The sequence below is a fragment of the Thunnus maccoyii genome, chromosome 10, assembly GCF_910596095.1.
Source record: "Thunnus maccoyii chromosome 10, fThuMac1.1, whole genome shotgun sequence".
Classification (NCBI taxonomy): Eukaryota; Metazoa; Chordata; class Actinopteri; order Scombriformes; family Scombridae; genus Thunnus; species Thunnus maccoyii.
The window spans coordinates 27,408,651-27,421,511 of NC_056542.1; the positions used below are offsets into that span (position 1 = coordinate 27,408,651).

At 40.9% G+C, this 12,861-nt stretch overlaps 2 protein-coding genes across 4 annotated transcripts in view; both read left to right on the top strand.

Annotated features, from left to right (window-relative positions):
* The window catches only part of dop1a (DOP1 leucine zipper like protein A), a 28,293-nt gene extending 22,460 nt beyond the window's left edge, over window positions 1-5,833 (top strand). Inside the window, exons 27-37 of the mRNA XM_042423927.1 lie at window positions 167-311; window positions 677-756; window positions 1,389-1,498; window positions 1,788-1,937; window positions 3,141-3,202; window positions 3,527-3,679; window positions 3,970-4,106; window positions 4,244-4,299; window positions 4,407-4,571; window positions 4,900-5,029; window positions 5,228-5,833. Of these exons, the coding sequence (XP_042279861.1) occupies window positions 167-311; window positions 677-756; window positions 1,389-1,498; window positions 1,788-1,937; window positions 3,141-3,202; window positions 3,527-3,679; window positions 3,970-4,106; window positions 4,244-4,299; window positions 4,407-4,571; window positions 4,900-5,029; window positions 5,228-5,536 (1,497 nt within the window). The 3' untranslated portion in view covers window positions 5,537-5,833. The remainder of the gene's footprint in view (window positions 1-166; window positions 312-676; window positions 757-1,388; window positions 1,499-1,787; window positions 1,938-3,140; window positions 3,203-3,526; window positions 3,680-3,969; window positions 4,107-4,243; window positions 4,300-4,406; window positions 4,572-4,899; window positions 5,030-5,227) is intronic.
* A 1,521-nt stretch (window positions 5,834-7,354) lies between these two features.
* The window catches only part of LOC121905244 (clathrin coat assembly protein AP180-like), a 35,001-nt gene continuing 29,494 nt past the window's right edge, over window positions 7,355-12,861 (top strand). The window contains exon 1 of one of the 3 annotated variants that reach the window (XM_042423358.1): window positions 7,355-8,451. In XM_042423358.1, the coding sequence (XP_042279292.1) occupies window positions 8,322-8,451 (130 nt within the window). In that variant the 5' untranslated portion in view covers window positions 7,355-8,321. The remainder of the gene's footprint in view (window positions 8,452-12,861) is intronic. The other 2 variants (XM_042423360.1, XM_042423359.1) reach the window with 2 other exon arrangements.

Below are 12,861 nucleotides of genomic sequence, written 5' to 3' on the forward strand. Positions count from 1 at the left end.
ATTAATATAATATCCCTTTTGTGTAAGTTCTTAGAGGCTTTATACCCCATAATGACAAGTCTCACTTTTGTTTCATGCTCTATAGTCATACAGGATTACAGAGTGAACCACAGTAAAATTACCTGAGTGACCTTGACTTGTAACTGAATATTACTTCTGTGTTCAGGATGTGACCCATAAAGTGGTGGAGGCTATCGGGACAATTGCAGGCTCCTCTCTGGAGCAAACCACGTGGCTGAGGAGAAACCTGGAGGTGAAGGCGTCTCCTCAGATAGTTGTGGATGGAACCAACCTGGAAGCTGATGTAGAAGGTGTGCTGCTGGAGAAAGTCTCTCTTTTTTAATATTTGTGTACAGGGCAATCGTTAGTTTGGCAAGGAAAGGGTCATTTTTGTGTTTATATCAGAGATTAATCTTCCTGTTAGAGATTAATGTAATCCAGCTAAATCAAGTGTAAAAATGAATCAGTATACGAGACATTGAACCTAGGTGTAAAGGACCCAAAGGTTAAAACAAAGCATTTCAATGTTTCTGCTGACATGCTCTACTTGCACTACAAAAGTGCAGGCCGTCTGCAAAATTCACTTTTGCAGATGGCCTGCATGTTTCAGCTTGACAGTGTTAGTCCTTTCTGCTGTGAAGCTGCTGCTAACGTTTGGTATGTGTGTTTTTTGTAGATTTAATGCTCACAGTAATGGAGGCCTCCAGCTTCACTCCATCAGTGTACAGCGTTCACGCCCTCACACTGTTGGCTGAGGTAAAACACCCATGACTCTGTGATTCAGCTCAACCCTTCCTACACAACTGTTGCTTCTCAGGCCATCAGTCAGTGACTCGGCCAGTTATTTCCATAGTTCATCTTGATTATGTCTCAAGCTGCTCTCACTCACATTTACCAGCAACATTTAGGCCTGTTGCTCTCAGGCATAGCCCTACAGTGCACTAACACAGTCCAACTCATCTCCTTCATAGCTGATTTATGACCACCTGCCCACCTCCACTTCAGTCATTATTAGCAAACCAATAAATCCATCTGGAGGACTTAGTGTGGTGCTGTGAGGGGGCTGGACAGTTGAAATCACTGGCCACCTCCTTCCAGCTATGCTATTTTAGCTCCTTGTGGAGCTAATTATGCAAATTTTTCCTGTGCTTTGCTGCTGTTTGCAGCTCATAGATTAATGGGTTTATTGAAGACAATATATCAATATCATGCTGCAGTGCAGTTTGTCACACTGTTGGTTTGGTGCAGTAATGTTTTTCCCATATATAAATACCCAGTCAAGTCAAGTGACTCAGTATTTGGAGATTAATACCTACCCTCTACTGTTACTTTGGATGAATGTCCCTGAGTGTTGCCATGTTTACCGAAGGATCTGGTATGACTGACAGGTGCTGGCTCATCTGTTGGACATGGTGTTCTACAGTGACGAGAAGGAGAGGGTCATACCACTGCTGGTTAATATCATGCATTATGTAGTACCCTACCTCCGCAACCACAGGTGGGGACCTGCCTCTTTGTATTTTATCAAAATATCCTCTGATTTTATGAAAATTAACATCTTGGATTCATATCTTAACTGTGGAATGGCTTCAACTTAAAAATTCATGCTACAGTATGTATCTTTTCACTTAAGTATAAAGGTGAGTTGTCTAGTTAAAGAAAAAAAAAGATAATTTCATGTCAGGAAGGAAGATGTAATGCCACGAGCTGCCAAAATGTGAAAATGAATTGTAGCTGATCATATGCATGATTTAGATGAAAGTACTATTTCCTAATTCTCTTGGCAGTGCTCACAACGCCCCCAGCTACCGGGCCTGCATCCAGCTATTGAGCAGCCTGAGTGGGTACCAGTACACCCGCCGTGCCTGGAAGAAGGAGGCCTTTGACCTCTTCATGGACCACACCTTCTTCCAGATGGACTCCTCCTGCGTCAGCCAGTGAGTAGGAGAGGGAACTTGACCATGTGTGGGTGACCACTTTTACAGCTGGTGTTGACTTGTAGCCTGAGTGATTACAATGAGAGAAAGAGAGAGAGAAAAAACCCATCAGCTTAAGATGTACAAGATGCACTTAAGGTGGTTTCCACCAAAATGAATACTAAGTTATCATCTGTGCATCAGTTTTAAAGGACTACCTGATACATAAAGAGTTAGTTCCTGTAGTTGCATCTCAACTTCCTCTCAAACAACTGAAGTTAACAGGTCATTTTTAATGCCTCAAAACAAAATATTAAGTCTTCAAACTGTTTCTTTGTCAGTTTGTTTTAAAGCAAACCATTAGGGGCCCTGAGTCTAGTATTACCTTTATTTATATATCTACTACAATTTTATTTGGTTGTTTGAAAAAAGAAGCGACTAGAAATACATTTTCACACACAAATCCAACTAGAAAGTGTAATAAAAGAGTAAGCTTGAATAGTGACATACTTGTCAAAAATTGATGATTACATCACAATATGTGCAGAGAAGAACAAGCAAGACAAAGTGTTCCCTGTCAGTTTTCAGGTACACATGCTGTATTTAAATAACAGACTATCTTAGCAGTCTGCCCTTTGTTCAAGGGAAGAATGAGACTTCAGGGACACCAGAGATAGATTTTCAAGCCAGTAAAGTCAGTGTTTAAATACAGTTTACTGAAATATTCTATCAACAAAAAGAGGGAATGACACATACTAGGGCTGAACGATTTTGAAACAATATCTAATTGCGATTATTTTGACTTTCTATTGCAATTACGATATGATTTGTGATATTAGAGGGAATGATCATTTTTACATCACTATTCTCATTTTCATTGAAAAACATATTAAATTGATTTTGGTGTGAATTTTGCAGGGATCTGCACCAAACAAAGATGTTTTCTTAAGTCTGTAGAATATGATGTGTAAGCCAGGACATCTCTGCAGCACCACAATATTTAATTTAAAATGGTATTTTGACACACACTTCTCCTTTAACAAATATTGCGCCTCCTGTGATTTGAAAATTGTAGTAGGTCATGTTGCGATTTTGATAAAATCTTAATTAATTGTTCAGTCCTAGCACATATTAATGCAGAGTTAAAGAGGGCCGTGTCTGTTGATTTGTTTCTAAATGTTACTGGATTAGTCTAACATCAACATCATTTTCCTCATTTTGCAGTTGGAGAGCCATTATTGACCACTTGATGACTCATGACAAGACCACATTCAGAGACCTCATGAGTAAGTTTTAGATTTCTTCTGTGGAGTTAAACATATAAATAATTATAGTTATTACCACTGTGTGCAATTTTAGACCATTTACCAGATCATTTTTTAATAACTTACATTTACAGGAGACTGAGTGTTTTGCCCTTTTTATGGCAGAATTAAACCTGCATCCTGTAAAGTGTCTTGATCAAAACAAACATTAACGTTTCCACCTCACTTAAGTCTGTTGCCCACTCAGCTTCATAAATATAGCATTGTCACATAGTTACAGCTTATCAAAAGGTGAAAGACTGTGGCATGTAGAGTAATAATGACCCTGTGTGTTTCCCCCTGCAGCCCGGGTGGCTGTCGCTCAGAGCAGCTCTCTGAGTCTGTTCACCAATAGAGACGCTGAGCTGGAGCAGAGGGCCATGTTGCTCAAACGCCTGGCCTTCACCATCTATAGCAGTGAAGTGGACCAATACCAGAAATACCTGCCAGACATACAAGGTAAACACTACACACGTACACATCTAACATAATGTTATGCAGATGTAAATCCTGGATTTGAGAAATCATTACTCATAACAAACAGCATAAAATTAAGCCTAATGGGTGTTAACAGAGTTGATGCACACTCTGTTCAGTCATTGTCTCCAATAGGGCAACAACTGATTGTGTTAATTATCTTTAACCTTTATTACACATTTGCACTAACAAATCACAAATGGTCTATTGTAACCTGCATGTTTTACCGCGTTCACAGAGCAGATATTTTAACTGTGTGTCTGTGTGTTCAGAGCGTCTGGTGGAGAGCCTGCGTCTGCCTCAGGTACCCATCCTTCATGCTCAAGTGTTCCTGTTCTTCAGAGTGCTGCTGCTGCGTATGTCACCTCAACACCTCACCTCACTGTGGCCCACCATGATCACTGAACTGGTGAGCACTGGATGCAGTGTAGACTGTAGTGTCTTTCTTTCACTGTACTGTCCTGTGTTTTTTCTCAAACTCAAACTCAAAATCTCAAACTCATTCAAAAACACTCATTCATACATGCTACATCTCTTCCCCTGCAGGTTCAGGTGTTTCTACTGATGGAGCAGGAGCTAACAGCAGATGAGGACATATCAAGGTACATTATCTGTTGATACTGCAAACTTCCCTGCAGCAGCGAAAGAACGTCAAATACGCCGTCTTGCTATGTTCCTTTAATGACTTACCCTCTCTGCCCATCTCTAGGACATCAGGGCCATCTGTTGCCGGGTTGGAGACCACCTATTCCGGAGGGAACGGCTTCTCAACCTCCTACAACAGCCAGCGCTGGCTCAACCTCTATTTGTCTGCCTGCAAGCTCCTGGACCTGGCCCTGGCCCTGCCTCCAGAGAGCCTGCCTCAGTTCCAGATGTCAGTAGTAAAAACAAGCCTGGGTCTCATAATCAGCTTTGCATGGGATTAGGTTGTGTGAAGAGACAAAAATATCTTGACTTGGTAACGGACATGCAGTAATTGATTAAAAGTGGAAACCCTGCATGTGTGTCCATAACTATTTGGAAGGGGCAAACACAGCAGGGATCTTTTGTAACAATTTTAAATGGAAGAATTTAATTTGTTTATTTACAATGTATGAATAGACATTAGAATAAGGTATTTTGAAAGCACTTGTTCAATGCTTTGGTGACTTGTTAAACAGAACAAAATTGTCTATTTCTGAGTGTGTCCTGCTTCATTACAGGTATCGCTGGGCCTTCATCCCAGAGGCTTCAGACGATTCAGGATTGGAAGTGAGACGTCAGGGGACTCATCAGAGAGAGTTTAAACCCTACGTGGTTCGACTGGCCAAGCTGCTGAGGAAACGAGCCAAGGTATCTCATCTTTCCTCTGTCTGCACAAGGTTATTAAATGATCGAGACAAATGACTGCCTCTTACAAAGAGTATGTTCAGGGAAACACTTACTAAAGGGCAGTCCTGCTCTTTTCATTCATGCTCCAGTTTTCCCCACCTGCACCATAGCATATGAATGTTTCACCTTTAATTTGTTATCCATTTCCTCCACCCACAGAAAAATCCAGAGGAGGACTGCTCCACCCGAACCCTCTCATGGGAGCCAGGTCACCTGATGTTGACCCTCTATGTGATCCGCAGCATGGAGCAGCTGTTACCCTTCTTCAACCTGCTCAGCCAGGTGTTCAACAGCAAGGCCAGCAGCCGCTCCGGTCCCGCCTACACACACAACCCTGCAGACGCATCCTTCCCCGGTCACAAAGAGGGCCACAAGCTGGAGAGCCAGAAAGTGTTTTGGAGTCGAGCTCGACAGAACATCGAGGAGATGGTGGAAAAAGACTTTCTAGAGGGCCTTATCAAGACGTGAGAACACAACACTGGATTAACAGATAACTGATCAACACTAGTGAAAAACCTCAACTTGTATATGAAAAAAACAAGGGAATACAAATGGGGGAAAATAGTTTGTACATTTTTTGTATTTATAATTATTATTTTACTTTTCAAAAGCTATTGTATTTAATTTTAATTATTTGTATATATGGAGCAGCTTTGATGACTGACTTTTAACATTTCATGTGAGTCCTGTTGGACAAAGTGAAGATGCTGTGCCATTCCATATCGATGTGACTTAATAAAGATTTCTAATGGGAGGGTTACACAGGCTATGTCGCTTTCTTTGTGGCCTTCAAATTGGGTTTACAATAAGTCACTGGTGCAGTGTATCCTGAGCTTAGCCAAAGTCCAGACCTCTAATTTGCCATGTACATCCCTGATTTATACTGCCATTTAAATAGAACTGTGCTTAAGTGCAATTTAGAGGAACTTGTACTTTACTTGAGTTTATCCATTTCTACTCCCCCACCTTTCAGAGGAAAATATTGTACTTTTAGCTCTGCTACTGACCTCTGGCTACTACTTACAGTACTTTTCGGAACAATTATTTAACATAATACATAATATGAAGAGCTTATAAAATATAATGCATTGTAAAAGATGAAACTAGTGGTTCCCATCCTTTTTAACTCGTGACCCCTTACAAAAATCAGTGTATATTTGGGGCCTCTTAACATGTTTCCAATGTTAGCAGTTCAACCAACGATGTTCCTCCTAGACTTCTCAGATGGTTTCATTTAAATAACTGTTTCAGGTTAAAGATGTAAAATTATTTTCTATATCCCAAAAAGAAGGATTAAAGAAAGGATTAATATAAATTTGTGGAGCAGAATTTTGTTTTATCTTCTTTAATAGCCCATTAATCATCTCACGACCTCTCAGATTTTATCTTGTGACTCTTTGGAGGGGGCCAGAGCCCTAGTTTGAGAACTACTGGACTATTGAACTGTATATAAAGTATATAACATTAGCTCCACCTCAACCAGCGTCAACCTGGTACTTACAAATGTTGCATCAGTAGATATATTAACAATTTCATAATGTAATATAGAGACATAATGCAACTCACAGGGGGAATTTTTATGTAGGTCAAGCACTTCTACTTTTAACAACAATGGATCCAATGACTATGTGCAAGTGAAGAACATCACACTTAGTGATAAACTAACATTATCACAGGACTCTGCAGTTCCCGTCAGCTCTACAGAGAGGTTTAGCTTCTTTCAGTTCATTGTTTTGGTATTCAGGCCGCAACTTTACTGTTTTGGTTCAGTCTCACTCTCATAGCTCTCATTATTGTTTTTGGTCGCAGCATGCAGCTGTTTCAAAGCCCTGATAAATCCTCTCCAGCTACCTGTCGAGATAGCCAGTTAAGGACTGGCTAAACCCTTTATTGTGACAAGATGCTCAGAAGATTTAACAACTATAGAGCCAGTTATCTCTCTCAGGAGTGGAGAGAGGTGGAGACCAAAACGTGAGATAAAAGAAGAGCAAGTATTGGATTTAAATGGTGGCCAGAAACACAACTCCAAATAAATACTAATGTTGGACCATGTCTGTCGGATGTGTGTCGTTCTGTTGCTCCCCATTGGCCAAAGAAATCAGTATATATATATATATATATATATATATATATATATATATACACACACACACACATACATATACCAATACACACAGTGACTTTAAATTCAAACCACAGTGACGTAAGAGAGCTGCACCAGAGGAAGCACATCAGCACCATGGACAGGGACAAAGGCTAACTGGCTCGTGCACATCACATCATGTGTGCAAACATGATCAAAGAAAATAGCGCCAAGTGAAGCTGCACGCTTCATATGACCTTCATCGTGTGGCAGCAGCGTGCCTGGTTGTGGAGTAGCTTTATTAACCCTTAATGTCCTCACACATACAAAACCTCCGTGCTAGTTCTCGTCTCCTCCCGGCTCTCGCGATGAAAGAGACAGCGGGGCTGGTACCGAGGGGGGCGGGGCGAGGTGACAAATATAAATGCATAAATAATTAAATATACAAGTGGATGTAAATCCGCTGAAAACACAGTCATCCAACGACCCGGGTCGAAGCGAGCATCGCCGGGGCTTGCAAGCCGACTGTGGGCCGCAGCAGAGAGGAAGCATCCAGGGAAGGAGGAGGGAAAAAACCCGCTGTATTGCACTGGATGGTGGGGGATGATGTTCCCCTGCACGCCCCGCTGAAAACACAGGGACTGTCGGAGAGGCGGTGAGGATTATCCAGGAGGCTGGAGGAAGGAAGACAGGGAGGCATCAACGAGCATCATCCAGAGCGGACCGCCTTATCAGAGAGGCTGACCGACAAATAACAGTCAGAAATTGACCTAAAATAAAAGAAAAAGCCGAACGACGTGAAAAAATTAGAAGCTGGAATACGATTTTACAGTGAATTAACCTGCATGGTGTGATTATCAGAGGACACTGGCCCTCTTGGAAGTAAGTCAGTTCATGATTGTTACAGAAACGCATGCAGATCCAGTACAACTGAATGGGAATCTGTCACTTCAAATATTGTTATGCAACTCTAATCAATTACAATTCTGCAGAGAGTGGGCCACACCACATTAAAAACAGGCTGAGTTTTTCTTTTCCAGCTCCATCTCTATAGTGGTGTCGAGGGCAGCGGCAGGGATTACTGAGGCTGGTCGTTCATTTTGGTGTGGGGAGGGGGGGTAGGACCATATTGGACGCTTGATTGTCGAGGTTGGACTCCACTGAGAGAAGATGTCGGGTCAGACGCTGACAGACCGCATCGCCGCGGCGCAATACACCCTGACGGGATCCGATGTGTCCCGAGCTGTGTGTAAATCTACCACACATGAACAGACGGCCCCAAAGAAAAAACACCTGGAATGTGAGTATAGTATCTATCTATCTATCTATCTATCTATCTATCTATCTATCTATCTATCTATCTCATCTATATCATCTATATCATCTATTCACTGTGTCCTTTTGACCCTCTATCCATCCTCCTCATGTACAACTAGGCCATGCACCAAAGCCATGATGGTTGCCTCCCCCATCCATTCCTCCAGTGTGTGTGTGTGTGTGTGTGTGTGTGTGTGTGTGTATGGAGGGGTTCATTCAGTTACAGGATGTACTCACATGTACAGTATTTGCACACACTCACACATAATGCTCAAGGCATCCTCTGCTTCAATTTAGACCTTAATTGAACAAACCAAAACCTATTACCGAATTACAGCAGGGCACCTTCCCCTGTTGTGCCGGGCAGATGAGTATCAGTGTAGAACCAGAGGGAAGCCACGGAGTCTAAAAACCAGATTCTGGAGGTAGTCTCCCCCATGCTGCTCCAGTGCAGGTGGATGCATGATTGAAAAGGTTAAAAGTAGTGTTGTTACTACTAAACACACAGGCCTTTTCCTGGGATCTTGTCCCCTACATGTATGGCACTGCCAGGCTATATCACTGGTTTATTTTCTTTGCACAGTTTGTTGATTTGTTGGCTCACTGCTTTGTGCAAACAAATGAGTGAAAAGATGGAGGTGGGGTACCAAATCAGATTCAAATGTTGATAAGGACTATAAATTATTTGGACGGTAAATGTGTAGCACACTGCAGAGACTGATTTATAAAAGACAGCAGACATAAGGACAGAGATAGTTTGGAGGGAGAACAGCATGTCCGGATGCTGCAGTTGAAGGGTTTCTTCTACATGCACATGTGAATGCAGTATTTAATGAAATGCTATCTGGGGTCTAGAATTTCTAATAGCTCTCTTGTCTATGCTTACATGTCCTTGTGTATGTTAGTCATGTTCCAGGCTTTTCATAGACCCCTACGCTCAGTAATGCACCACCACCCTAATCACTTAAACCATTTGCCATTGATTTATATCATGAAGTCTTATCCCTCTAAGGACCTTTGGTAATCAATTTGTGAAAATCAGTCCACAGGAGGCTGGTAAAAAAAAGCATTTTAAGCCCAGAAGTGAACTGTTTCACCACATAATAAGAACCATCATCATCATATGTTTCTTCAGTATGAAATCGGAGGAAAGGCAGCAGGTTCAAGTTGGCAAACTCAAAGCCAGTGGGAGAAATTGATCTGCCGTTCAGTTTGTGTGCAGACTAAACGATAAAACTGAATGATGAACTCATTAAATCATTCATAGCACAGCAAAGTTGGAAGCTCATCCACTGGCCAGAATTTTGTGTCAGCATTTTGTCGTTGTGGGCCAGTGCAGAGGAGACTCCGCCCTTCTGATTGAACTACCATTTACTGTAATTGTTAATTGTCAGATCCAACATGTGCCGACCTTGTTATGTCCAAATGGTTTGTTGTAGTTTAAATAGTCTGATCATTTCTTTCATTTATATCTAATCTTCTGTTTGGGCCCTGGGCCCTCTAAATCATCTCAAAAAGCATACATAACAATGTTTTATCACTTTGATAGTTCTTGAGTTTGAACTATAGACTGTATAGTTTGAACATATTTCATGTGTGAAAAGTCTGCAACAGAAAATGACGCATCACTTTTAGTTTATATCCCAGAACAGACAAGAGCCCAGGGTAGTCAATCCAAAAATTCCTGCACATCTAGGATTCATCTAAATGGAAAATCCTTCAGTTTGAGCAGAGCAGCATTTGTTTGCTCACTTACTGAGTAAGTGAAAGGCATGCTGAATTATGTGAGAGGTGAATTAACCTCACATTCGACATAGTGCTGCAGGGAGATTGTCTGACATATCTAATTTCATCCACACATGACATTTACCAAATACACAGCTCAGGGCTACTAAAAAATGTGCAGTTTTGCCGCCATTCTTTCTGTTGCCATTTGCAGAAATATTCATACACACCACCAACGTAACCTGTTGCCATAGAAGATTGTCAGGATCTTCCTCACTGCCATCATTTCACCACAGCTGCACTGTCCTGTTTGACATCCGCCATTACCACTGCAACAAAAAACACCCTTACTGCACTTAAGATATTATTCATTATAGCCATCACACAAACTATAAAGGTGGGGTTTTTCAGGGAATCCAAATGATTCCAGTACAGATACTACCATGGGATAATATGGATATGGTATCCATATAAAATTGCAGTACAAATCCTGATATTCTCCTGAACCAGTTCACTGACACAATCACTTATCTTTATAATTAGCCCCCATTCCTCTTCAAAGATCCTCCCATCATGTTAATGTAGTCTCTCACAGACATGGCTAATTACTACTGTTTGCACAAATATCGACTATCGACCACATAACATCTCCTTGAATTTCTCACTATTACCAAAACATTAAAAAATGTAGATATTTACAGTGTTACAATGAAGGATATTTTTATTTATTTTGCTGTAGTCCATATTGTAATACTGTCGGGGGGGTTCAGGGTTTCTTGCTGTAATCTGCAGGGTGCAGCTCCTCACAGTCAGGCTGAAATGTGACCGTCACAGATCAATTAAGACCACAGAGCTAAGATGAGCTCCACCACTCAGTTGAGACGTCCATTAAATAATGTAGTTGGTCGATCTGAATGACAATGTCAAAGCGATATCATGAATAAAACATGCTGTAACTTTTGTTTAGTACTATGTCCACTCATGTCTCAATAGATACTGTAGGTGTCCATGCTCTAAAAATAATCTCTCATGGATTGTTCCACTGACAGTCAAATTATTGGTCTGTTTCTCAGCTGATCTGGTTCAAGTGACATCCAGAGAGCAGCAGGGCAGTAAGCTCCTCAAGCTGTGACCCCAAAGCCCCAAACAGAGAGAGAGAGAGAAACTGAGAAAATCAGAGAGCTTTTGGACTACATCAGGTCCTCCATAGCATATTTGAGGATCAAAGGCGTCATTAATAGATAGATAATAGATAATAATAAATGTGGCATGGCTCATTTATCCTTTGCGATTTTGCAGGCAAACACATTATACAGATATCTGTGTGGCTGAAGTGTAATTTTATACTTTAAAACTGATCTATATTGTGAAGCAGTTAGGGGCTTATTCAAGATAGTGCACTGTGATCAAAAGGTGTGTGTCTATAGTCCACACTCTGCTAAATGGGATAATATAGTAAAGGCTAAAGAAAAAGTAATCCAAGTTATATCACAACAATAGATATGTGTCTCTAGAGGCTCGGCAAGAATTTGGAGAGACGTTTGCCATTTACTTTAAGAACCTGACAGATGCCTGTGATACCGATCGGAAGTCTTCTAAACTCTCAAAAGATTAGAGCTCAGCACTAGCACAGATTGCCTGACACCCCACATGGCCTGAGTGTGTCTTACAGAAGGCTCTTGATATCTAAGAGTTGCACTGGCTGCATGTGTTTGTGTGTGTATGCATGCACGACTTGACATACACACAAAGGTTTATGTATGCCACATGCCTTTGGCAACGTCCCGGTAAAAAGGACTTGAGTGATGATCCGATTGAGTGTCTTTTTGTGAATAGGAGCAGGGTGGGACAGAGAAGGAGGTGCAGCTGTGAGGCAACAGCCTTGCTGCTCAGACATTTTCAAAACATTAGGATAATTACTGTGAATGAAGAAGACCATAACGCAAAGAAGATTTTTTTGTCATTGAGATAAAATCTGAAAGATTTATATGCACAGTAACAACATTACTCGCTTCCTGATTTGTGCCATAAAGCAACAGCCTTTTGTGCTGTAAATCATTTCTGCAAATTATAAGTTCATCAGTCTTCTTAACAGTGGTCTGAAGATATTGCTTTTTGCCACTGCAGCCTATCTTCAGCTGGTAACAAAGATGTTGGCGACGTTTATGGGCAAACTGGGATTTATGGGAAAATGTATCTCAATGTCAGCAGCGCTTACACTAACAGTACTTCTAGCGTAACACAGTTGGTCTCAAGCTTTTCTCACACATACGATAATCTTAGTTTTGGAAGTTATGCTATCACGGTTTTAAAAAACTTACATAGCACCTTTAAAGACACTGTGAAACAGCATTTAGAGCATCTTTAGCTTCTGTAATGTAATATTTTTTTAACACGTCCCCCTATTTAGCATTTATAAACACATTAAACATTTAATAAGGAGTTTATAACACATTATAATGCAATTGTAGATATAACATATATAGATATAACATTTATAAGTGATTATTAATGCACATTATTTGTCAATCATAACATCTCTTATGAAGACATATTTTATATTACTACAACCGTGTTTGACTATATTGTCATTCATTATCTGTTTGAATGTTCCCATCTGCTCACCACTAGCTCCATTCAGCTGCTCGAAGCGGAAAAAGTATGCATG